The sequence below is a fragment of the Schistocerca nitens genome, chromosome 2, assembly GCF_023898315.1.
Source record: "Schistocerca nitens isolate TAMUIC-IGC-003100 chromosome 2, iqSchNite1.1, whole genome shotgun sequence".
NCBI classification, from domain to species: Eukaryota; Metazoa; Arthropoda; class Insecta; order Orthoptera; family Acrididae; genus Schistocerca; species Schistocerca nitens.
Window position 1 is genome coordinate 999,277,657 of NC_064615.1, and position 27,229 is coordinate 999,304,885.

General features: G+C 41.1%; 1 protein-coding gene across 1 annotated transcript in view; it reads left to right on the forward strand.

Annotated features, from left to right (window-relative positions):
- The first annotated feature begins 6,422 nt into the window (after nucleotides 1-6,422).
- LOC126237323 (uncharacterized) overlaps nucleotides 6,423-27,229 on the forward strand; it is a 45,089-nt gene continuing 24,282 nt past the window's right edge. The window contains exon 1 of the mRNA XM_049947292.1: nucleotides 6,423-6,576. Coding sequence (XP_049803249.1) covers nucleotides 6,438-6,576 — 139 coding nt within the window. The 5' untranslated portion in view covers nucleotides 6,423-6,437. The remainder of the gene's footprint in view (nucleotides 6,577-27,229) is intronic.

A 27,229-nucleotide genomic window follows, 5' to 3' on the forward strand; every position in this document is an offset into this window, starting at 1 on the left:
CCAGGTGGAAATTTTGTACAAATTTTCTCCTTAGGATCGTCCAACGGCAATACTTACCCGTTAGTCCAGCCAATGAATGCAAAAGACATAATCTATGAGAAAAATTAGTGTAGTTGCAAATTTTTCTACACTGGTAGGGCGCAGAGAGCCCTGAACGACGGGGGTATCAGCGTGGGAATCGGTGATTTGTGTGTGTGTGTGTGTGTGTGTGTGTGTGTGTGTGTTTATAGGTCACATTTTTAGGTTTTTCTTGAGTATCTCGAAAACCGCGGCTTCCAGCGAAAATGCTTCCCGGTACAAAAACTAGATTAAAATGTCTGCAAGAAAGGTGATCTTCAATTTTTTCTCTACCACTAGTAATTTCTGGGGGATGGAAAACTCACGCACGTGTTGCTAAGGTTGTTCTGAATACGTTGCACAAGCTTCGCTGAGGAGCCTTTACACATTCTCCATACAGACCCGATCTCTTCCCATGCGATTTTCGTATTACTGGAGCCCTGAAGAAAGATAATCGTGGCAGTCGATTTGGTTTGAACTAAGAGGTTCACTTTGTTCCGTACGCAACAGCAAACATCTTTCCGTGAAGGCATTGATCATCTTGTCTCGCTGTGGGATAAGTGTATTAGCACTTATGGTGATTTCTTTTGATATAACAATAGTTTACTTACATTTTCTCCATTTGCCTCGTTTTCATTTGACTACCACTCATTAATAGTCAATAAACTGAAAATAACTTCACTACCTAGATAACTTGCTCAGTTAAGTTATTTTACTTACTCACACGATAGAACTGCACAGGAAGAGATGGGGAGGTGTAGTGTATCTGTAAACTGAAAAGCGAGCAGCCCTCTGATAATGGAAGTGGCCTTTTGCAGAAGAACGCTACACATGTAATTTCCGCTGTAGCACTGCAGAAGACTGTGCAGTAATTTACCTAGATTCTCACCGTATGCTTTCCTTGCGTTAGTACTGTTGGTCATTCATACCTGTATTCCATGTAGTGTTAACACACTTTTGTGAAAAAACAAATATCCCCAGGTCTCTGTGTACGCTGCGTCGCCAGTGATTCATAAAGTGAGCTACGGAAGAATCGCTATAACTTTGTGAAATACTATTTAGTTGCTTGTTGTGATGTAGTGCAGTAGAGAGAAAGGGGAACTTCCTGCTCACTTTTCGTTTTGCAGACCTTTGAAAGAGGAAAGTGCAAGACAAAAATCGTTGATCCACCTTCCCTGATGCTTCTAAGCTCCGCCCCGGTTTTTCCACTCTGTTACAAAAACATGTTCAAATGGGTGTGAAATCTTATGGGACTTAACTGCTAAGGTCATCAGTCTCTAAGCTTATACACTACTTAACCTAAATTATCCTAAGAACAAACACACAGACCCATGCCCGAGGGTGGACTCGAACCTCCGCCGGGACCAGCCGCACAGTCCATGACTGCAGCGCCTTAGACCACTTTTTTTTTTTTAATCTCATTTTGATCGTTGTAGTTAGTTGCAATTGTTCGTGGCGGACGTCCCCTAACGCCCGTTGAAGTTCGTTATTGATCCATTCACTCAGTTTTTTTTTTTTTATTACAGAGGGCAGCTAACCCTCTGACAGAACACGCTGAGTTACCGTGCTGGCGAATACTCGGCTAATCAGTCTGTTACACCGCAAGAACAAAATTCATCCCTAAGTACAAATCTACTGCACTTACATGCGGTACAAGTATTTATAACTTCTTCTCAACCCGCGTCATTTAAAAATGAACATTAATTTTATATTTTTAAAACACTATTTTCAACAATCTGTTACTTTTCCATTCCCTAGAACGTGGAAACCATAAGTCACAGACAAAAAAACGTATGTGATATTTTTCGTAAGAATTATAATGTAATTTAATTTTGTAGTGCAATCATTTTCGCTAGAAACTGCCGTTTTCGAGATAGTCAAAGGAAATCTAAAAAATGTTACCCTTAAATGCGCTCTTCACCCCCAGTCCTTCGATCCCACTCCACCAGTCGGATTTTTTAGTATGTTATTAACCTTCAAGCGCTCGCGCGGGCGGTGAAGTGACCGCCGCCTTTTTGTAATTTTGCTCCATACTTATTCCACAAAGGTAACGAGGCGGCGGGAGGGATATTTATTCTCTAGTTGCACTTTTTTCCGACAGATGCTGCTCAAAGTTCGTCCAAGTCGCACCTCTCTGATTCTCAGGACAAGTTCAAGTCCGAACACGAGACTATTTCTAGCGCGAGCGCATGAAGGTTAATTACGTTCCGTCCTACCACTGTACAAAAATTTGCGACTACATGACATTTTTCCCCCAATTGTCCATCGTTGAGTGGAACTTGCACATTGTCGGCCAACAATCTTACTGTGCTACTGATCCTACCATTGCGATCTCTATTTGCGAATTCCATTATCTTAATGTGAGGAGAGTCAACGACAATGCAGAATAACGCCATGTACGCCATGGCTAAATATTTGTAGGCTCGCCATCTGCATGTACACTCAGCTGCCCCCCCCCCCCCCTATGGTTTTGTATAAAACTGCCAATTCCCCCATTTGTTGTTTCAGTCGCAATTGGTGAGCCTGAAAAGCAGTTGTTGCTGAGCTCCTGACCGAGTTCGAATCTATCTAATTTCGTGATATTTTCATAAGATATACGTAAACTGACAGGATGACTCTTCTAAAAAGTATGCTCCCGGAATTGTAACAGCAAACCCTTGCGTGACGCAGAATTCTTCTTTGTCGCATCTGTCATTGTAGTTGAACGAGCGTCTCCGTGACCCTTTTGTCCTTATTAAACAACTGTACAACGAAACGCACTGCTCTTTTTTGGATCTTGTCCATTTCATTTGTAAATTCTGGTTGTTAAGAATCCCCAGTATTCTGATAGAGGAGGTTTTGGTGACTGAAAGGTAATGTAGCTAAAGACAATGTATGTTTCCTCGTCGATATTTAAGTCTATTGACTGATTTTAGAATAACTTGAAGGAATCCGCAACAGAAAACCGCCACAAGCAGATTCCGGCATTTTCTACAGTTTTTATTATTGTCTTACAATTGTTTTTTGAATTGTTTGTAAATGTTACAAGGTCTACGTATTTAAGTGCTACTTGAAAGATACGATTAATTCTCCAGTTGCAGAGTTTAATGGTGAGTAAAATTCTGTATATTTTTAAAACTAATTACATACGTATGGGCAATTAAGCCATCGGTCGTCCACCACCTAGTACCTTGAAGCCAAAGAATGTCTCCTACCATGTAACGCGTCACATCTGCAAATGAACTGACTTTCTGCAAAGTCTTAACTGTTTTCCCTGACTTGAAATTGTGAATTTGTGTTCGTCACCCATAGCTTCTGTCTCATACTGTTTTTAACTGGTTTTCGGTTATACTTCTTAATACAGGCAACAACAGCTTGTATTTTAAGAGGATACCAACCAACACGTCCTAGAGGAATGGCCGAAAAAACTACTGAACATCATCCTTTACCAAGTACTTTTCAGAACAATTTATTGTACAACAACATTTTATTTCCCTCTTAGGCTCAACTTAAAAAGTACGTTCAGTATTAAACTTCAGGGTTCACTCTTATGAAAAGACATTAAACGTGAAATACCAGAAGCGAAACAGTTTAGATATTCTTTAAAGTTTTTTATTAAAACATTAATTATAAATACTTTACATTGAAAGTTGTGCCGAGACACACCATAACCTGAAATTTACAATGAAGTAATAGAGCGTAGAACGGCCCCACGTCAGGTGAGGGTACGAACCCGCAAACGATACAGCAGAACCCAAACGTAGACCCCGGGCTCTAGCAACTGTCCGCTGCGGTGTTACATCCAACACCAAATGCAGAGGTCGAGCGATTGGTCCGGACGTTCAAAGCACAACTAAAGAAAACAGTTCTGGCAGTACCAAGAGTGGATGTCCAGTCCAGTTTTTTGGAACTTTACTGAGCACCTACAGTCAATGGACACAGTTCAGCTGATGTGCTGCTTGACGATCAGCTTCACGATGTCTTAGATCTATAGTCCTCGTGCCATGCACCTCTCATGCAAAGGATATGCCACAGTATCAGCAAGGTTTCATCTTCTGGGCACGCACCTGGATGGACACAAGGCCTTATGGTGCAACATAAGTTGTGACAACATTATACATTTGAGGTAGGTCAGCAGCACCTGGTATACCAAAAGAACCAACTACCTCTGCGTCAAACTGTACAGAGATACATATGTATGTGCAGGCACTTAGGAGCTGTTAACACATGTGGAAAGGATCAACCAACTCTCGCACTCTGCAGGAGTGGCACCTGCCGACTATCCCACTGCTTGTTCGCCATTAGCAGTATGATTTACGCCCCTACCTAGAGAAACACTTCAGAGGGAGGGAAGTTTTCTGATAAAGGTTTAATATCTTCTTCCATCTTCACCGCAGCTAGTAGAAAGTGCCACTGGCCCTCAGCCCTCACCATTTCATTACCTCCAATCTCTGGTGAAGCGTAAACCTGTCACCATCCCAAGCGTCATCCGTGACTTCCATGCGCAAGGCGCCCAGAAGGAAACCCCGGTGGACATACTCATCATTCCTCGTCCCTTGAGTCGGCGACTTAGGCACAGGATGGAGCATTTTTGGCCCTTTGCGCCTCTTAATGGGGAGATGGATTTTATATCGCAATCAGATTCCTGAACGTCGGACAAGGAGGTGTCGAGAGTGAGATTGACCCGTGTGAGTGTCACGTACATTGAGCAGTGCCTTTGGAGTTGTAGTTTTCCTGATGCGTCCACGTGAACTTCGAAGTCAGCTGCGTACTGAGATTCTAGTCTACTTGACCTACTAAACTCACTTGAGCAATGTTGTGCATACTTTGTGCTGTCGTTCTGTCTTTGTTCCGTGTTTGTTCCTAACCATACTTTCAGACACACTGCTCGCCAGTTAGCATGACACTCCGTGGTTTTCGCGAGTGCCACTGGTCGTGGAACTGTGCCAGCATCCCAGAGAGTTTTCGTGGACGCCACCTTCTTTCCACACGTGATATAACAATGTGATTTACAACGCCTCTAGAAAGCGTCGAGCCCATCCTATCGCAAAAATTTTGGAGTTACTATTCAGTTTGTTCGACATCTCCATGCCTACCCATCAGTAGATTTTGCTCTCCTATATTGTCTGCGTGTAAAGTTTTTATAAAGCGGGATTGCCTGACCCCTTTCACTACATACTGTTCTCTAGCTTCAGTATCACTGCCCTGACAGCACATTACAGTAACTTACTATCTCGACACTCAACACTACTGTGTTAAGGGGGAGTAGGAGAGGCACCACAGGACATTTTAATTTCCATTGTCTATACTTTTACAAATAAATTCATAAATCTTTGTCAGCATGACCAGAAAGGATTCAGCATTCACATTCATAGCAGTGAAGTTCAAAAACATAACAAAATTAATTTTGATATTTAAATTTCATCATTTTTTCACTTACTACTGGCTGCATTTGTTGCTATAGGTACACTTTTCTTCATAAGTAAGAAAGCTTCTTCGATGAACTCTGCACAGCATAAAACCATACTTATAGGAGTATGAAACTGTAGAATTTTCCAAATATATGAAAAACTGTGGTAAAAATTGAGATAATTAACTATAAAATTTGAGTTTTTCTAAACATGAAGCTTAAAATGTAACAGCTCATTCATTTTTTCATAAACTACATAAATTCTAGAGTTTCATACACCTGTAAGTATGGTTTGTATGCTGTGCAAAATTCAATGAAGAATCTCTCTTACTTATGAAGAAAAGTGCACCTATAGCTACAAATGCAGACAATAGTAAGTGAAAATATGATGAAATTTTACGTGTAAAAAATCTATTTTGTTATGTTTTTGAACTTCCACTGCTATGGGTGTGAATCCTGAAACCTTCCTGATCATGCTGACGAGGTTTTATGAATTTATTAGTAAAAGTATAGACAGTGGGAATTAAAATGTCCTATGGTGCCTCTTTTGCTCCTAGTCTGCCCGTTTGACTCCTACCAGCCTTAATATCTCTTTGTTTCTTTTTTACGAAAGTAATACAGTTACGGGAAGAAAGACGTCGACAACGGACATAAATAGTTAACTGGGCACTGGTTGGAGCAGTAGACGGGAAATCTGCAACGATGAACAAAGATTAGAATATGCAAAAGTATTATAGAGTAAAATGTGAATAGTGGCTACGCGTAGATGAAAAATTTAGGAAAAATTGGAACAAGTGGTGTTCACCTAACTAACTGAAAGAGTGACGACTCAAAAAAACTGGGTACTAGTGAGACCAAACAGAAGAGTTATGGTTGCAAAGTTCACGATCTTGCCGGGCAATCGGTGTTAGCCGAGGAGGAAACTAGTTACTATCAGCCGAACGCAGGTGGCTGCTGTGTTCAAGATGGCAGAAGGCTATCAGCTATCAGTATGAAGGTTCAAGGCTGGTCGCCACTTATGCTCGTCACAGTATGCAGCAAGTGTCTGCTGGCTGGTGAGGACCAGTCCCACACGATGCGCCGACTATTGCTGCTGGCCTTTTGCTCTGCCGCTGTGGCACGTGTGTTGGGTGAGTCGCAGTTTCCACTGGCGTATTTGACGGATTCCTACAATTCTCTGATCGAAAGATGCTGCGTCAAATGCGCACCTTAACCATGTCAATGACTGTGTGTGGTATTTATGCAATAGGTTGCACAATAATGTGTCTAGTTTATGTTGTTCTGTATGATTATGATTCAAATTGGCTCTGAGCACTATGGGACTCAACTGCTGGGGTTATCAGTCCCCTAGAACGTAGAACTACTTAAACCTAACTAACCTAAGGACATCACACACATCCATGCCCGAGGCAGGATTCGAACCTGCGACCGTAGCAGTCGCACGGTTCCGGACTGCGCGCCTAGAACCGCGAGACCACCGCGGCCGGCGTATGATTATGAAAATGAAAAGAGAGGATTAAACCTGGTGACAGAGCAACTATAGTCCGATTAAAATTTCTTGAATGGTTGACGTCTGTCACTAGCCGCTACAGTCTTGTCACATCGGCCATCGACTACCGCTCAGCTGTAGGCGACACAAATGAAGACGGGTCACTTTACAAATGCTGTTAACGTGTAACGCGGAGCAAAGTTATAAGTGGCCACCCAAGGTATGACGGAAATGCGAGATGTTCAGTCGACAACTTATAAGTGACAAGTGACTGAACTACAGCAACGACTCGTTTTATAGACCTTAATTTTAACTCATGTCCTAAGCTAACCACATCCCCGTGGTGTCCAATGTATACGAGAAAACAGCTATCAACAACGTGCTGCAGGTCTAAAATCACGATCGCTTTTTTCACACCGATTAAAGCTAACCTCTAAGAACAAACTCGGTATAGGAAAACTTCAGTTTCAGCGTTGAAAGCAACCTGTCCTGACACTGACTACACGAGCTGCCGCGTTACCAACCGATGTGCAGCCCTCGTTGGGACGAGGTTACATATTATGGGCGACACAGGCAGATTTCAAACGAAAACAGAATGATAGGAAAAAAATGAGCAAATAAAAAAGTTAATACGCGATGAAAATGATGGGATAAAAAATTAGAAACAAAAACAGATTACATTTCAACCAATTAACTGAATCAATATAATAGTCAAAATCTTTTCATTAGATTTAGAAACAAAAATGTCTCGCTGCATTTTACGAGATACGAACCTAAGAACACACACACGGCAGGTTTATACGTTAATCATTACGCTATGCCATAACACTGGATTAAGTAGTTATATTTACGACTGACGTGACCCAGTCGCAAAGATGAATTGCGGTCTTCGAAAACTCTGCTTTACACAACATCGTGCGAAGATTCTCTAATGTAAGCCGATCTCTGTGATTGTGAAAAACTGTATACGTACGCTGAATCGTATCTTGTTTGGAAGTATCCAGTAGAGTTTGGTTAGTGCTTTATATGTAACGTGAGTATTTCATTAGCATTGTTTCATGTGTGTGTGTGTGTGTGTGTGTGTGTGTGTGTGTGTGTTGTTGTTGTTGTTGTTGGTGTGGTTTTCATGTGTGATGAAATACGAAATCAAAGTGCCGGGGATCCAAACACAACAAAGAATGCCAGACAAGGTAGTGGAAGTGTACTGACCAATTATTGTGGCAGTTTGGCCACAGCGAACGGTTCGGGCGTGAAGTTGAGTACTCTGGAGGAAACCAGCTCCAAAATCGTGAAGTGCCAGCTATCAAGTAATTTTAATCGGACTGTAGTGCTGTCGAGCTTAAGGTCTCCATCCGACAGACTGATTACTACACGCAGTGGCACATACCCCGTTCCAAGAGACACTATGGAAAGGTACTGGATTTAAGCCACGGTAGTGACACACGCTTTCGGGACTACGGACTATGCACCAACACCTCACTACCCTCTCTTTCCAGCCAATTGGTGAAAATTTCTAACAACGACAACATTACAAGTGAGTGCCTTTTTTTTTTTTTGAACGCTATGACATTAACGTGCGTTCTGCTAATGATAGGAGCAGCACTTTTACCTTTTTACTTCTTTTATATCTGAGAGGCAACTTCGCTATCTACACATACTGACAAATAGTGTAACGTCTAGGTTCAACACTTTGCCTCGTTTTGTCGTGCTCGTGTAGCCAAGTTATGTCGCTTCGACAGGTAAGAATTACCTTCGCATGAACAACTTTAAATTTGTCATGTATGTTAAGGAATTGTTGGTGTATCTTATAGAATGAGGATGAGTTCAGGCGATGGTGGTTATTGTGTGTGTCGGACGGAACTTCGTACTACTCTGTGAGCTTGACGCTTTGAGGTACGAAACGGTACTGTGTTTCACCGTCATTGATATTTTAATTAACAACGTAAACACAATAACGATTCATTCATTCCATTGTCTGCTGCTGACATCACGAGAGGAAATTTCTAGTGATCGGAAACGAGTCAAGGCATACATTATTACAAGCACGATAAATTATTTCCATAGTTTGCACTAACAATAAAGTATGATTAATAGCAGGTGAAACATTTTCCATACCAGTGGCACTAACTGATGTCCATGAACACTACGTTTGCAACTTCTTACGGGATTAATACAAAATCCACTCCTCTGTCAAAAGCTGCGGCTTTTATAGTTCCTTTATCTATACATTTTTGGGAGCAAACTTCTTAAAGTTTCATAATAACAATTGTCATACTCGATATAGTTGGAGGCTTGTCTGTAGTGGACCTTGTACCCTACGGACACTGTACCCTACAATACGTATGGGAAACTTGAAAATCAACAATGCAAATAATCACATACTTTGCAGAAGAGTGAGAAATGAGCTATGCTTTTAATTTATGATTTTTTATGGTTATCCATTTTCTTTTAGTGTGTTTATGGGCAAGTTGTAGAAGATGTTTGAATCTAAATAAGGAATACCTTGTTTCTTAGAGAGAGTTCTGAATCCATGTGAAAATTAGTTTAATACCTTACTTGGTCGTATTGGGTATCATTGTTGTAACTTTTAAATTATCAGCGGGTGATAGCAATTTTGTTTCGAGATGATAATATGAAATATACATACTTTCAGAGCTAACTGAGATTTTCGTCATTGTCTTATCAAGATGTTAACGGCCTTAATTTACAGTTTATTGTTACACATGTAATATAATGCATGGAATTTCTAAAATAAGTCACCAACAGTATCTTTCATGGATTATAGATTTATAGTTGCATGACATATATTTTTATAAGAGAGAGAGAGAGAGAGAAAGAGAGAGACCCTTTATTAACGATTTGTATTTTTAGCAAAAATTACAGTTTCATGAGTTAATCATGCTCATAAGAAACCTACGATAAACAATACCTAATATAATGGGCCATGGTAATTCATTTCCCCTATTACTTGTCTAGTTTTATTCTTGAAGTCCAGCGGATTAGTACGACACTCCCTAATTTGTTAATCTAGTTAAGACTTTGATGAGGTAAGTAGGGTGTTCTTAAAGGCACAATGTTTGTTTCCAACGTGAGATGTTAGATTATACGAAACGTTAACAGAATGTTTCTTAATCAGAGCGCAGCTCGACAGCTATAAGAGGGAAGATGTCATAACGCTTTGCGTCCGTTTCATTGACACCGAAAGTAGACACTTTTAACTTCTGATGGATGTAGAGATTTTTCTTAGGTTGTTCTGATTGAGCAGACGATGTCTGCCATGCAGTGCGAGACTTTACTGTTAATAAATTTATAGGTTTTCCGTCTGCAGAGATGTCGAAGTTTTATCGTGTCGGAATCTGAAGACAACTCGCAACGAATGGGAATTACGCAGAATCCATGCAGTAGCTCTTCCATCATGACTTTTCGTAAAAAAGCAAATTTTTGGTGTCAAAAGTTTATAGACATTTGCATCTATGTACGTATTTCGCAATTGAATAACCGTGAATGGCGGAGGGTACTTGTTACCAGCATTAACGAGAGAAGCAAAACCACGTTTTGGCATTCAGAGGAGAAAGTTATTGGCCGAAATTTTATGAAAAGATTTCGTAGCAATGGAAAATGCTTTTGCTTTAATGATTCCGATCGCAACTCATAATATACATGAAAATTTAAAACTGTGTTAACACTAAACGTGAAATCTTTCGATTTCTTCTGACATTTTGTAAGAAGGCTGTTTAGGTTTTTCTGTTGGTAACGCCACGTAGCGCTCTCTATTAAAACCGCTGACTGCGCTGTGTGCAGTCTGTGGCTAGTTGGACTCGTTGTTGGAAGTTATTCGCCAGTGTTGTGTTGGGCAGTTGGAGGTGAGCCGCCAGCAGTGGTGGATGTGGAGAGAGAGATGCCAGAGTTTTGAGAGGTTACTATAGGCGGACGATCTGGACGTGTGTCCGCCAGAAAAAGGAAATTTGTTAAACTGGATGTCACGAATTTTGAACACTATTAAGGTAAATACATTGTTTGTTCTCTAACAGAATCTTTCATTTGCTAACTATATGCCTATCTGTTGTTAGTGCCTTCAGTAGTTACAATCTTCTGTTTAGCTGGCAGTATTGGCGCTCGCTGTATTGCAGTAATTCGACTAACAAAGATTTTTGTGAGGTAAGTGATTCGTGAAGGGTATAGGTTATTGTTAGTCAGCGCTGTTATTTTGTAGGGTTTATTAAAAGTCAGATTGCGTTGCGCTAAAATATTGTGTCAGTTTAGAAATGATCAGAATAAGTAAAGAGAAAACAGTATCAGTTCGTTCAGTTTCACTCTGGAGTTTGAAAATCAAGTAACGTGGAAGTTTACCAGCACACACATTCTTTACATTCAAAGGGGAAGTTTCAATTCCTCTCTAGCAGGAATCCCATACTGCGCAGATCTTGACGCACAAGTGTAGTATGAGGAGTTTGTCAGTGGATTTTATGTATTTTTTAAATGTTCTGCCAATAAAATGAAGTCTTTGGTTCATTTTTCGTGCAATATTTTCTGTATAATCGTTCCAGTTCCAGTTGTTCCATGTGTCATTTACCACGTAACAGAAATTGAAAGAAATTCTCTTAGTATTGAGGTGGAGGATCACACACTTTTTATTGTAGTCTGTTGCTACTTTTTGTACCACTGAGATATTTTGTCAGGGTCATTTCGTAACTTGTTTTGACCTTCCATTCATCTGACTAGGAGGAAAACGACGGCATCATTTGCAAACAGTTTATCAGGGCTGTTCAGATTGTCCTCTAAATCATTCATATACATCAAGAACATAACAGGCTTTATCACATTTCATGTTGTTGTTGTGGTCTTCAGTTCTGAGACTCGTTTGATGCAGCTCTCCATGCTACTCTATCCCGTGCAAGCTTCTTAATCTCCCAGCACCTACTGCAGCCTTCATCCTTCTGAATCTGCTTAGTGTATTCATCTCTTGGTCTCCCTCTACGATTTTTACCCTCCACGCTGCACTCCAATACTAAATTGGTGATCCCTCGATGTCTCAGAACATGTCCTACCAACCGGTCCCTTCTTCTAGTCAAGTTGTGCCACAAGCTCCTCTTCTCCCCAATTCTATTCAATAGCATTCATTAGTTATCTGATCTACCCATATAATATTCAGCAGTCTTCTGTAGCACCACATTTCGAAAGCTTCTATTCTCTTCTTGTCTAAACTATTTATCGTCCACGTTTCACTTCCATACATGGCTACACCCCATACAAATACTTCCAGAAACGACTTCCTGACATTTAAATCTATACTCGATGTTAACAAATTTCTCTTCTTCAGAAACGCTTTCCTTGCCATTGCCAGTCTACATATTGTATCCTCTCTACTTCGACCATCTTCAGTTATTTTGCTCCCCAAATAGCAAAACTCATTCACTGCTTTAAGTGTCTCATTTCCTAATCTAATTCCCTCAGCGTCACCCGACTTAATTCGACTACATTCCATTATCCTCGTTTTCCTTTTGTTGATGTTCATCTTATACCCTCCGTTTAAGACACTGCCCATTCCGTTCAGCTGCTCTTCCAAGTCCTTTGCTGTCTCTGACAGAATTACAATGTCATCGGCGAACCTCAAAGTTTTTACTACTTCTCCATGAATTTTAATACCTACTCCGAATTTTTCTTTTGTTTCCTTTACTGCTTGCTCAATATACAGATGGAATAACATCGGGGAGAGGCTACAACCCTGTCTCACTCCCTTCCCAACCACTGCTTCCCTTTCATACCCCTCGACTCTTATAATTGCCATCTGCTTTCTGTACAAATTGTAAATAGCCTTTCGCTCCCTGTATTTTACCTCTGCCACCTTCAGAATTTGAGAGAGAGTATTCCAATCAACATTGTCAAAAGCTTTCTCTAAGTCTACAAATGCTAGAAAAGTAGGTTTGCCTTTCCTTAATCTTTCTTCTAAGATAAGTCGTAGGGTCAGTATTGCCTCACGGGTTCCAACATTTCTATGGAATCCAAACTGATCTTCCCCGAGGTCGGTATCTATCACTTTTTCCATTCGTCTGTAAAGAATTCGCGTTAGTATTTTGCAGCTGTGACTTATTAAACTGATAGTTCGGTAATTTTCACATCTGTCAACACCTGCTTTCTTTGGGATTGGAATTATTATATTCTTCTTGAAGTCTGAGGGTATTTCGCCTGTCTCATACATCGTGCTCACCAGATGGTAGAGTTTTGTCATGACTGGCTCTCCCGAGGCCATCAGTAGTTCTAATGGAATGTGGTCTACTCCCGGGGCCTTGTTTCGACTCAGGTCTTTCAGTGCTCTGTCAAACTCTTCACGCAGTATTTTATCTCCCATTTCGTCTTCATCTACATCCTCTTCCATTTTCATAATATTGTCCTCAAGTACATCGCCCTCGTATAGACCCTCTATATACTCCTTCCACCTTTCTGCTTTCCCTTCTTTGCTCATTTCATAGGGGAACGCAAATTACTGCAAATCTTCTTCCAAAAATGCTCATTTGTCTTGTGTGGTTACACTGAAATTAACATATATCTGTGATCAAGAAATAAGACTACAATGAAGTGTGTTGATGCACTGAACTGGCGGGTTGGAACATGGGGAATTCTTTTACACCGACCCTACTCTGTTTCTTTCTTCTCCGGGGAGGGGGTGTGGGTTCATCAGTCTTGTGAGCATATGATGCAGCCCTTCACGAATTGCTCTCTTGTGCTAACATCTTCATCTCAGAGTAGCTGTTATACCCTACGTACTCCGCCGGCCGTTGCCGCCGAGCGGTTCTAAGCGCTTCAGTCCGGAACCGCGCTGTTGCTACGGTCGCAGGTTCGAATCCTGCCGCAGGCATGGATGTGTGTGATGTCCTTAGGTTAGTTAGGTTTAAGTACTTCTAAGTCTAGGGGACTGATGACGTCAGATGTTAGGTCCCACAGTGCTTAGAGCCATTTGAACCTACGTACTCAGTTATTCGTTCGATGTTTTCCAAACTCTGCTTTTCCCTGTGTTTGTTACTATCTACATGTCACTCTAGTACTAACACTGTCCTCTAGCGAAACATCTCACATGCTTCGAATCTCTTCTGTTATGCTTTTCTCGCAGTACTTTTGTCACTACTATACAATGCTGTTCTCCAAAAGTATATTCTTAGAAATTTCTTCCTTAAACTACGGCCTATGTTTGATACCAGTAGACTTTTCTTGGCTAAGAATGCCCTTTTTGCCGGGGCTAGTCTGGCTCTTACGTCCTCCTTGCTTCGTCCGTAATGTGCTATTTAGCTTTCGAGGTAGCTGAATTACTTAACTTCGTTTATTTCTTTGTCCCCAATTTCATAATTTCGTCACTTCTGTTAATCCTCATTACTTTTATCTTTGTTCTGTTTACTCTTAGTCCATATTCTGTATTCATTAGCCTGTTCACTTCATTCAACACGTCCTTTAACTCTTCCTCATTTTCAGCGAGGATAACCATGTCATCAATCACTCTGAACTGTAATCCCTCTTCTAAATCTTTCTTTTATTTCCGCCACTGCTTCTTCAATGTACAGAGTGAGTAGCAGGAGTGAAAGACTACGTCCCTCTTTACACACTTTTTAATCCGAGAACTTTGTTCTTGGTTTCCATTCTTATTATTCAATCTTGTTTCTTGCACGTATTGTGAATAACCTGCCATTTCCTATAGCAGACACGTATTTTTCTCAGAATTTTGAATATATTGCACCATTTTATATTGTCGAACGCTTTTTCTAGGTCGACAGATCCTATTTACGTGTCTTGATTTTCTCCATATGTGTTGCTTCCACTATCAGTCGCAACATAAGAATTGCCTCTCTCGTGATCTTGCCTTTCCGAAAGCCAATTTGGTCGTCATCGAATAAATTCTAAATTTTCTTTTCCGATACTCTGTATATTATTTTTGTCTGCAACTTTGGTGCTTCTGTCGATAACTTGATTGTGCGGTATTTCTCGCAATTATCGGTCATTTTACACTTCTGGATTGTGTGCGTGATATTTTTTCAGAAAATCTGATGGTGTATCTCCAGATTCATAGATTCTTCACAGCGGCCGGCCGGGGTGTCCGAGCGGTTCTAGGCGCTACAGTCTGGAACCGTGCGACCGCTACTGTCGCAGGTTCGAATCCTGCCTCGGGCATGGATGTGTGTGATGTCCTTAGGTTAGTTAGGTTTAAGTAGTTCTAAGTTCTAGGTGACTCATGACCCCAGAAGTTAAGTCCCACAGTGCTCAGAGCCATTTGAACCATTCTCCACAGCAACTTGAATAGTCACAGGGTGGCACTTACCCCAATGATTTTAAAAATTCTGAAGGAATGTTATCAGTGGCAGAAACCAACACTGATAGGAAGTCTTCTGAAGCTCTATTAAAGTCCGACTACAATACTGGATACCCTCTGTTTTCCATATCGACTCCCATTTTTCCTCAATCACGTCAGCAGGCAAGTCTTCGCCCTTGTATAGGCCTCCACCTGTCCCGTCTCTCCTCTGCGCTTAACAGTGGAATGCCCATTGCATTCTTAACGTTGACACCCTTGGTTTTAATTTCACTGAAGGTTGTTTCGACTTTTCTGTACACTGAATCGTTTCGGCGACCATTTTTCGACTTCCATGCAGTCCCTATTTATTTCGTTCCTAATTGGTACACATTTCTATATTCTAGTCTTCAGATGAACATTTTGTGCTTCGTTACATGGCCGATCAACTGAAGTACTTTTATTTGTCAGGCAAGGCTTCTACGCAGTTACCGTCCTTGAATTTATGTCTGTCTGTTCAAGTTCTGTGATAGGCCAACATTTGAGGCTGACTGCAGTACAATTTTACTGCCGCCAACTTATATTTCGCAGAAACACCACGAAGATAAGAGAGATTAGGGCTCGTACAGAGGCATATAGGCAGTCATTTTTCCCTCGTTCTGTTTGGGAGTGGAACAGGGAGAGAAGATGCTAGTTGTGGTACGAGGCACCCTCCGCCACGCACCGTATGGTGGATTGCGGAGTATGTATGTAGATGTAGATGTAGATGTAGGCGCTTTTAGAGATGTTCATTCTTCTTGAACTGAAATTCCTACTGTGGTATCCATTATCGCAGTGTCCGTAGCATTAGACAACATCAAACCTATCTCATCATTCCTCAGTACTTGCACGCTGATTCTTAGGGACGTGTGTGTTAAACTTCTGCCTAATCTACGTCATTACTAAATATTGTGAACCGCTCGTGAGTACGCCTTACAATTCAATATCTGATTTCGGAATCTCTGCCTGACGATGATGAAATCCAGCTGACATCTTCCTGTACCTCCCGGCCTTTTCCAAGCATACCTCGTCCTCTTATGATTTTTGAACAGTATTTTTGTTATTGCCAGCAGAAATTTATTTGAGAACTCAGTTAGCGTTTCTCCTCTCTCATTCCTACTACTAAACCCATATTCTCCTGCAACCCTTTCTCGTTCCGCTATAACCGCATTCCACACTTCGATCATTACTATTATTCGTCTCCCACTATGTACTGAATTAACCGTTCATTACCCTCATACACTTACTCTGTCTCTTCACGTTCTGTTTGCAACGTCAGCAATTATACCTGACCTATTCTTGTCGGCGTTGGTATGCTGTCGATACTGATGAGATCAACCATGTCACTAAACTTCAAATGGTTCAGATGGTTCTGAGCACTATGGGACTTAACACCGGATGTCATCAGTCCCCTAGAACTTAGAACTACTTAAACCTAACTAATCATACACATTCATGCCCGAGGCAGGATTCGAACCTGCGACCGTAGCGGTCATGCGGTTCCAGACTGAAGCGCCTAGAACCGCTCGGCCACAACGGCCGGCTATCACTGAACTGTTCACAGTAAATCACTCCCTTCCCTACCTCCCTACTCATGAGGAACCGTATTCACGTTTTATGATTTTTTGCTGCTGTTATTACGCTATAATAGTCTGAACAGGTATCCTTGCCTTCTTTCCATTTCACTTCACTTTCCTCCACTACATATATATTGAGTCTTTACATTTCCACTTTCAGATTTTCTAGGTTTCTTGTCACGTCCAAACTTCTGATTTTCCACTCTCCCATTTATAATATGTTATCCTTCCATTTGTTATTTCGCCTTTTTCTCATTTTTACCTCATCCTTCGCAGCCCCTCCCGGAGATCCGATTGGGGCACTAATCCTAGTTGTTTATTCAATGGAGAGATCGTCATGACACTTACCGGTCACAGACCACTTGTCTTGAGCAAGCAGTGTGTGTGTTTTTAATGCAGTCGTTTCCTTTGCCTTTTGCATCCTCATGCCATTCATCATTGCTGATTGTTTCCCAAGGGTAAGAGGTTGCCCTGAACTTCTGTTCACTTCTCCGGTTCTTTGACGACCCCTTGGCAGAACAAGGGTGAAGCCTGATACTAGGAGTGTTCGGAAGCGATTTCTGGTGATGTTTATTAGAAATTTAAGCAGTGTCTTGATTCGAACCCAGATAACTGGATATTTTGATTATTAGTAAAAGACGCTACTACTAGATCACAATCCCCTACCAGATATGCACACGTATTTGTAATTTAGTAAACTCTTCTGTGATTCTTGAGTGTTTCACAATATTTCTTTAAAAAGACATAAATGTTTTGAGAGAAATCTACGATCTATTATATCCAGCACTAGAATCACTAGTCTGGTCCTCAAGTGGGACAGCTACCTACATTCGATGGTAAAGAAAATAATAGACCCTATGTGTAACACTTTCTATGTGAACCGCCATACATACTGTCATTTATTGAGATTTTCGTTCTCGTTTGTTCGTTAACGCTTGCAATTGCTGGAAAAATTAGAAAATAAAGTCCTCATAGTTGCAGTTCATATTCGGTTAACGTAACGTTTCAAATTTTTAAAGGCATCCTAAGAAGCACATGTCTCCTCCGGAAAGCGGGTACGAAGTGATAAACTATGGGCTCGTTGATTTCCCTTTCCTTATAAACTATGTGAGTAATTGTCAAAGCTATAGGTTCATTGTCGCGTGTATTTCGATAAATGCAAAAAATTTGAAAACTGAAAACTGTCTGTTAGAAACACCGACTGAGCAACATGAGTATAGTGAATTTTCTTCTTCTTTTCCTTTTTTACAACGAACATAACTGTAATATTCTGTTTAACCGTATTTTTTATAACAAGCATTTTATTTAGTTTTTTTTATTTTCCATTATTGTTAAGCATGTTCTCGATCAGAGAGCTCAAATACCAAGTAATTCCAACGAGCTGCAAATCGTTCTAAGTATTGACTCCTTACTGGGTGATACGCAGCTGCTCTCTAGCTTCAGACCTGCGAAGGACAAAAAGTTGAAGTGTTCTATGATTAGCAGAAAACTAAAGCGTATTAGAGGTGGAATGAAATGAAAGAGAAAGGTTGAGAAAGTAATACCACTGTATTTCGTGTATTACACCTTTGTAAGGCAGACAGCGGACGTAATTTAACTGATCTTATTTTTAACTTTGAAGTGTCAGTATGCATTGTAACACTACCTAATTGACACGCGCCACGCACACACACACACACACACACACACACACACACACATACACACACACACACACACACACACACACACAGACCCCCAATCATTCACATCTGCACACATACTGCGAAGGTGATGTTTAGAAGGGAAAAGGAGTAACAAACGGGCAGAGAGACAAAGAGAGAAAGAGAGAGAGAGAGGAGATAATTGGCCACAAATCTCTTAAAACTAGATCTTGCCCAGTTAACGCGGTCCCTCTGTTCGAGTTAAGGGGATTTTCCGTGGCGGAAGGAGAACACCTTTGCTGTATGTAGGAGCCTTAATTGCGAAAACAAAGAGCAAACAGCGAGTAATTATTTTCTTATTTCAGCGTCAATGTTACTACGGAATGCGCTGGAGTCCTCATGAAAGGCTATTTCGCAAGTCTGTTTAGAGAAACCGCTGCTCGAAGGCACGCATAAATTCTTTGCTTTTTGTTGCTACTACTCCTTGCCAATAGTGTTAGCATTTTCGAAGACCTCACATAATGTGCTCCGGAAAAGGTGAGGAATGATGCTTTCATTGTATTACAAAGACTAATACCTGAACTCGCTGCTTCTATCCACTTGTTACCAGACAAATATCTTATTAAGAAACTTACATGTTTCGCTGTTTAAGAGGGTCGAACGTCAGTAAAGCAAAGCCAGCCAAAGAATTAGATCATGAGTTAGGGTGTCGTAGTATTTTCAATGTGCTTTACAACGACAATAAGTGCTGTCGAAGGGCTTTGATGAACGAATTGATGGCCTTGGCCAGGTATTGTTTCTTTTTTCTCCTCTTTTGACAGTGGGTCTTATAACTGATTTGATACCGCTTACTACAATTTCGTCTCAGAGTAGCACCCACACTTAATATCCAAATTAATTGTGGTAATATTTCAGTCTCTGTCTTCAACAATTTACCCCTCTATATTCTCTCTAGTACCATGCAATATGTGATTAATTTATTTGGGGCCAATGTTGTGAAGCGAAGTAACGTAGTAACACATGTAGAAATTATTTCTCGTCATATTTCAGTCTCTGTCTTCAACAATTTTTCCCCTCTATATTCTCTCTAGTACAATGGAATTTGTGATTAATGCAATTAGAACCAATGTTGTGAAGCGAAGTAATGTAGTGATACATGTAGAAAAAGGTGAATGTTGTGTGTCAATCTGCAGCGATGTGTTTAGGTAAACCCGACATATGAGTTAATTAATGTCGATTTCATTTATTATTCATGGGATCGAAAAAGGTGTAACACTGAGAATTAGTTTAATATATGCGGTGTAGCGGTTATAAGTGCAGATATTTTTGTATGTGGTACCTTATTATTTACCCATATCATATTTTTCATCTGCATCAAACACTCTTCACAAAATTTACTACCTGATGTTTTCTGCAAGTCGTACTGTACCAAATAAGTGCACTAGGCCTGCAGTATAGGTTACCTATTGGGAATCCAAATGTGCACACTTCAACACCAAATGTCCACAATTAAAAATCTGACGTGCTGCCCAAGGAAAAATAAACATGACTTGCTCTTGCTACATGTACTTGGAGGCACTAACAAACATAAAAACATACTGCTCCTAACAGCCACAATTAAGTCTGCAAATGAAGTAAATACTGATGTAATGTTGATCAATACAGTATTCTCAGTAATAATATCTCCACTTATAACTGTTACACTCTCTATACAGAGTATATATACACCATCCACAGAAATATAAATACAGTTTATTACAATCACTTTACTTCCACAAACTAAATCTGTTTTTTTGTATCAAGCATAGTTAATTTCCTTTTAGGATATTTTCCCATTATTATGAGTAATATGAGAAAACAACAAAATGCCTATTATGGTTATTGTGGTTTTCAGTGTGAAAACCAGTTTGAACCAACAAGTTATGCTAACTAACCTATTCTTTGTAAACTTCTTCGCCTCTGAATAACTACTGGAACATGCTTACAGTGTTGATACCTAGGTCTGACTCAGCAGTTTTTACCCCTAGTTCATTAGCTTATTGACTATTTATTGATGCATCAGGATGTGTTTTGTCTGCTAATCCTTTCTTTTAGTCAAGTCGTGGCATAAAAGTTCTTTTCTATCTCCTCATTAGTTATTCGATCTACTCATGCAATCCTTAATGTTCTTTTATAGCGCCACATTTCAAAAACTTCTACTCTCTTCTGGTCTGAACTGCTAATTGTTCACGTTTCACTTTCGTACAAGGCCAAATCCCAGAGAAATATCCCCCAAAAAGAAATGCTGCTGCTAAATTTATGTCAGATGCAAAAAATCCTCTTTTTGTACTTTTTACACCCTTTCAGCTTCGACAATCATAAGGTTTTCGCTACTTAAATTGGAGAACTCATCTACTACTTTCAATGCCCCATTTCCTACTGTAATCCCCGAGAATCGCCTTATTTGATTCGAGAACATCCCATTACGCTTCTTTTAAACTTGTTGATGCTCTTCTTATAGTCTGATTCCCAGCCACTGTCGATTGCGGTCAGCAACTCTTCTAAATCTATTCATGTCCCTTACAAAATTACTTTGTCATCATCAAAACCCGAACTTCCTATATCTACTCGCTGAACTTTAATTCCCTTTTCAAATTTCTCCTTGATTTTTCTTAATGCTTGCTTAATGTACAGACTGAATAACATTGGAGATATGTTACGACTCCGACTTACTCCTGCATCAATCACTACTTCCCTTTCATTTCCTTGATCTCTTACAACTGCTGGCTGGTTTCTGTATAAGATGTGGAAAATGTTTGTCTCCCAGAGTTTTACCCCTGCTATCTCCAAAATGCCGAAGAGAGTAGTATAATCAACATTGTGAAAACCCTTCACATAAATCTGCAAATACCCGTCTTCAACCTTTCTTTCATTATGTTAAAGAAAAGCACTTGTGCGTGTTTCTGGGTTGAAGTTATTCCCCTAAGGCGAGCAGAACATCTCAGGTCGCAGGTCGAGTATAACTGGAGTGCTTAACTGCATGTTGTGACAAGGACATTGAGCAGCCTGTCGGCAGTGTAACTGCATGTTGTGACAAGGACATTGAGCAGCCTGTCGGCAGTGTGACCCTTTTGTGATGTTATTGCTGCGGCCAGGGGAAGAACAGGCCTTGGAAGCGGTGGGGGGTGAGTGAGTGCTGCAACAGCAGTTGAGTGAGTCAGCGACCAGCTGTGTGCTTCACTGCCGGTCCGGACCTGTGCTGACAAATAAGATCTTGCGGGAAGCATATTTTGTCAGACCTAACAGTGAAGCGTCTCTAATTAAATCACACATAGAAGTGTCCGATTCCAAGGGAACTCTGCCCTAGAGTTCTCCAAAGTTGTTCTCGGTGTGTCCATACGTCCTATGGCCAGCTTAGGATTATGGTCTCGGTGGTCTAATTATTTGTTAAAAGAATTTCCTGTTGTCCCATAAATTTGACTTTTCCCATTCTAAAGAAAATACACGCTAGCCAAGAAGATTTCTCTATGAAAGCATTATCTTTGGTTGCACTTATTTTCTTGGATATCTGCCAGCTACGTGTTCAGCTTTGTCCCCAAAGTATGCCTCCAAATAGCCTTCATTGTGCAAATATCTGTTCTCTAATAGTCGTCCAAAGAGATGCGTGAGCTGCTCATCTAACAATCCAATCAGAAAATGTCGTTTGGTGGCCATCCTGTGGCGAGTTTCGCTGTCGCAGCTTCAAGCATCAGGTGCCTAGAGCACCTATGGTTGACACTTTACAATTTCCTGATGCCTTAACACATTACTTATCAAGGTGTCTCTTTATCGTGTTTTTCGCACCCTTTTTTTTTTTTGTTAGTTTTGGGGAGAAATGTGGCAAAACGGAGCTGTGGAGCTGAGCAGAGGTGATGGAAGCTGAGGGACGAATAGTTTTTTGGGAGATGTTGCTCTGCATGTTAAATTAATTCACACACAAAGAGAATGTTTATATAAATTTTCCGTAGGAGAAGCTATTCGGACTTACTTGACCACTTGCATGAGAGGTTCGTATCCTGTAACATTGAGGACAGAGGATTTACTATTTACCGTTACTTTAAAGGGTGGAGTAACGTTTTGTTCCACAGTTCCTCAGCACTAAAGAAGGTCGTATTAATAAGAGAATAATAAATAAAATACTACACTCTAAGCTAAAAAAAGACGTTCCACGACGGAATTATTTGGATGGAACGAAAATCAGCAGTTGTGATATACATATACAGACAAACAAATTATTACATTTACAAAAATAGTGGTTGATTTATTCAAGAGAAGAGCTTCACAATTCGAGCAATCCAGTAACGCATTGTTGCACCTCTAGCTCCTTATGCAATTAGTTATTTGGCTTAGTATTGATTGATAAAATTTTTGGGTATTCTACTGAGGGGTAACGTGCCAAATTCTGTCCAGCTGTCCTATAATTCTTCAAACCTTCTCAAATGGGGAGAGATCCGAAGACCTTGCTGGTCAAGACAGTGTTTGGCAAGCATGAAGACAATCAGTAGGAATTCTCGCTGTGTGCGGGCGGACATTATCTTGCTGAAATGTAAGCCCAGCATGGCTTGTCATGAAGGGCAACAAAACTGGGCGAAGAATATCATGGACGTGTCGCTGTGCTGCAAGGGTATCAGAAATGGCAAGCAAAGGTGTCCTACTATAAAGAGAAATGGCACTCAGCTCATTACTCCTGATTGTCAGGCCATTGGAAGAACTGTGTAGAAATCCTGACTTGGTGACTGAAATTAAGTGTAACAGATAATGATGGCTGGGCCATGTAGAGCGAATGTCAGAGAATCGAGCTGTCAAAAAGGTGTACACAGGAAATCCAGGTGGCAAAAGGAGCAAAGGGAGACCTCGGAAACCATGGCTGGAGGATATGGAAAATGATTTGAGGAAGTTTGGAGTCAGGAGATGGAGGAAACTACCAAAAAATCGTCAGGATTGGGCTGTGAACTCCAGTGAGGCCAAGGCCCTACAGGGGCTGTAGCGCCAAGGAGTAAGTAAGTAATTATTGAAGTAAATAAAAGCACTATCGATGTCGCACTAAATGGGACGGTAGTAAATGTTGAGGGCAGCTTAGAATGGTGACTGACTTCTTGGTCAGTTTACAATTATTAAGTTTAATCGGCTGATGAAAGTTGGGTTCTCCAAGGATAAGCCAATTCCATTGTGTGCTTTTCTAGTTCCCCCCGACCTGTCCTATCTGTCAGTGTGTACCATCCTAGGCCAGAGGCCAGGTGCACCATATATGCTCCAGTCTAAATGTGGCAGGACAGAAGGGCTTATCAGCTATTCTGCAGTGGTTTTACCACACTGTTCTCTTTCTGTGTGAAAATGTCGTGTCTTCTAATAATAACCATGCTGTTTATTTGAATCAACTATCACTAAATACAAAACGCACGAGTACAGGCTAGTGGACGTGTTTTTGAACACCCAAGAATGTTCCGCCACAGGTGTGGAGTCCTCAATGGGATTTTTTCTTTTATTTTTCTCAAATACTTGCAAACAGATTATTTTTAGGTTAGGCTAATTGTTACATAGGATTCTGTTGTTATTTAAATTATATATGTTTTTACCTTATATTTAACATTGCGTGTCCTGTGGCTGCCAACCAAAATCGGCCACGAGTGTAAATTAGTACACCATATCATTGCAAACATGAGGGGTGTTAGGATACCGTCTGCACAGAACTTTTGTCTATAATCCACTCTTTAAATTGTATGTGCAGGTAAATAATCATTACATATGCCCGTTTTTGGCCTTACCGTTTTAATATTTGTCTGCTCCTGAGCTGTGACAGGTTTGTTTTTGTGTGCCAAAGGTGTTTTTGTCTAGTTGTAATGACCTGTGGACATAGGTAGAATTTTGTGAAACTTTGGTATGGCGAACTATTAGGTGTAGTTTGTTATTCATGGATTATGTTTCGTATTTTGACAGTGTTTACTCACGTTTTCTCCTGCTCATTTCTGAATACTTCATCTTATTATGTTGCTGTGGCTTGGACACAAGTTTCACTGCACAGATTTACGTTTTTGATACGCTTCCGACGTTCGTTTGTTTACTGTTTTGTTCTGATTTGACATCCGCAGAAAAAAAACAGTAAATAAATTTAAACAACAAAATCCGATGTAAGATATATCCTAACCTAAACATAATCTGTGTATGTATTCGAGAAAAATAAAAAAAGAAAACCGTTTGAGGATGCCACAACTGTGGTGAAACGTACCTGGATGTATTTCCGAAAAAAAATGTCGGATCAGTCCTTAATTCATTACTGTTGTATCACAGTTCTTACTACAGGGCGTAGAAGATAAGGTTTTCATAAGGATACTATTTCCGAAAATGTACCGTTAGAACAGTAAAATAAGTTTGATGATCGGATCACTTTCAAGCCTCCCGCTTCACAGTACTCAAACAGCGGAGACGAGAAGCCTCTGACTTGCGTCTTGTACATGAGAAATACTTAGTGCTCGGCGTCTGGTTCTCTTCTGTGTGACGAATGACGTCCTCTTCAGAGTTGAAAGTGTGGGACGTCCGTGCTGCACCACGTCAACCCTCCCAGTTATGAACGTACTAGTTTCTCGCAGCCTTTGTTGCAGTAGAGTAAAAATTGTATATGATGTCATTACTACAACAGGGATTGATCACGGTGCCTTTTTCTCAGCTTATGCACATACTGTAAATCAGGAGATATGGTCATGTAAATTAGAAAAAATTGCATCAGCTGTAGAATTTCGAACAATAATAAGGATGAGGTGCTCGTAATATAACGAGCAATGGAATGACATTAATTGCTCCATCCGAGGTGGGACAATGAGTGATCGTCGGCCTCCTTCAGCTGCAAGAATTCCCTATCGCTCCCGTACTACGCTCCCCCTCCCTAGTACCTCTCCTCCCCAACACCTGAGACGGCACTTAGGGGCGAATAGGCACGGTTAGTGGCGTCTCTGCTTCCAACTTTGGGGTCATGGTACTGGATCTCCTATGTTCTACGAGTGGACCTCGACACCCTCAGACAGCTTGTCGAAGCTTGGTCAGCCGCCGCTGGTTCTGAAACAGAGTGGGGGAGTGCTGGGCCTAAATCCACACCGCACTGTCCTGGGGGGGGGGGGGGGGGAGGGCACCAGTGCTGACACAGCCTGGGGTGCAGCTGCTGCAGATGTGGCCGGTATCACAGACTGTACAGTATGGTTGGGCCTGCCTCAGATGACCATTGGCATAGCTGGTTCTGGTGTCTTCTCGAGTGTTGCGCCATGGCAGTGACTTCTTACAGCTGGCGGCCTTGTACTCACTGAATGATAGCATCCCCACTGGCGCGCATACCTGATACCGTCGGCGGGCTGTAGCCTGTGTCTGATGGTGGTCTCACGGTGACAGCGGAGTGAAGAAAGTCCAAGGCTGCCTCCCATGAAGCTACTCGGCTGGGCTCTTCCCTTGCTATCGATGTGGTCCTGTAGATGGCTAAAAACAACATAAGTGCGTGTTTGTATGGTGTAGAATTCATTATTGCACATATTTTCTCTTTCAAAGTACTATGCACCATGCGTTCCATCTCTTTGTTGGAATGGGGATGGAATGGTGCCGAAAGAAGTTATTAGATACTATGCAGCTCATACAATTGTGAAAACTGGGGTGATGCAAACTGGAGGCGGTTGACCAAGATACGACCTTTGGAAGGCACTTTGATCATGTTCGATGTTGTCGTTCAACATAAGTTTGACACAAACAGGAAATTAGACTAGGTATGCACCACTATGAGTCACTTATTATTCAGAAAAGAACTTGGAAAGTCGACATAGATACGTTCCCAGAATCCCTCATGGTGGCCAGGGAGAAAACACCACGCACTGTGCCGTTTGTTGCTGAGAAGGCTTTTTGCAAGGACATACCTTGGCACCGATGTCCTTATTGACAACCAGCTAATATGTGTGCCAGCAGTTTGATACAGGAGATGCCTCAATGAGCAACACGCAGGAGCGCGAGTACTCTGGGGCGGAAAGCTGGAGGAAATATAGTCATACGTCGTTCTAATTCAGTTGGCAGGAGAAGAACACAATCTCGGATAGAAAGCCTGTTTTTGAAGCCAAAGAATGTCTTGAGGAAACGATCTGCCATTGCAGGTGACCACAGAGGCCATCCTTTCTGATTAATCTTCCCCGCAATTTGATTCAGTGCTGTGCTCCAAACGTATACCCTCCATTTTCAGTGAACCCACGTTTTGCTTGAGCTCGTCGCATTTTATTTCGTCCTTGATCCAGCCAACAAATGTCATTTTGCTTCCAAGGTAGTGGGGTTTCTTTACTTCGTGGTCGACCCTTCAATACTTTCGCCTTTCCACGGTTTGGTCTCAATCCATATTCTGTACCTATTAGACGTTATATTCTGTTCAACAGTTCCAGTAATCCTTGATCACTTATAAGGAGGATAGCAATGCATTCAGGACTATTAGCACTGACAGCCTTTTATAATAAACTTTAAGCCCAATCTTGAATCTTTGTGTCACTTCCGTTATTGCTTCTTAAACAGTATGTGTGAAAGTCTGTAACGCTGCCATGTAGTCATTTTAATGCTACCACTGTGTTCTTGGTCGTTCACTCATATTGTTTCATCATGGTTACACATACATGTTCGATATTAAACAGTAGATCAGAAGAATTCAGCGACTAACCACTTCCATTACGCCTCAGCGGAGTGTAGCTGTGGAGGATTTATGCATGATCTCCAACGCTTACTATTTGAGCATGA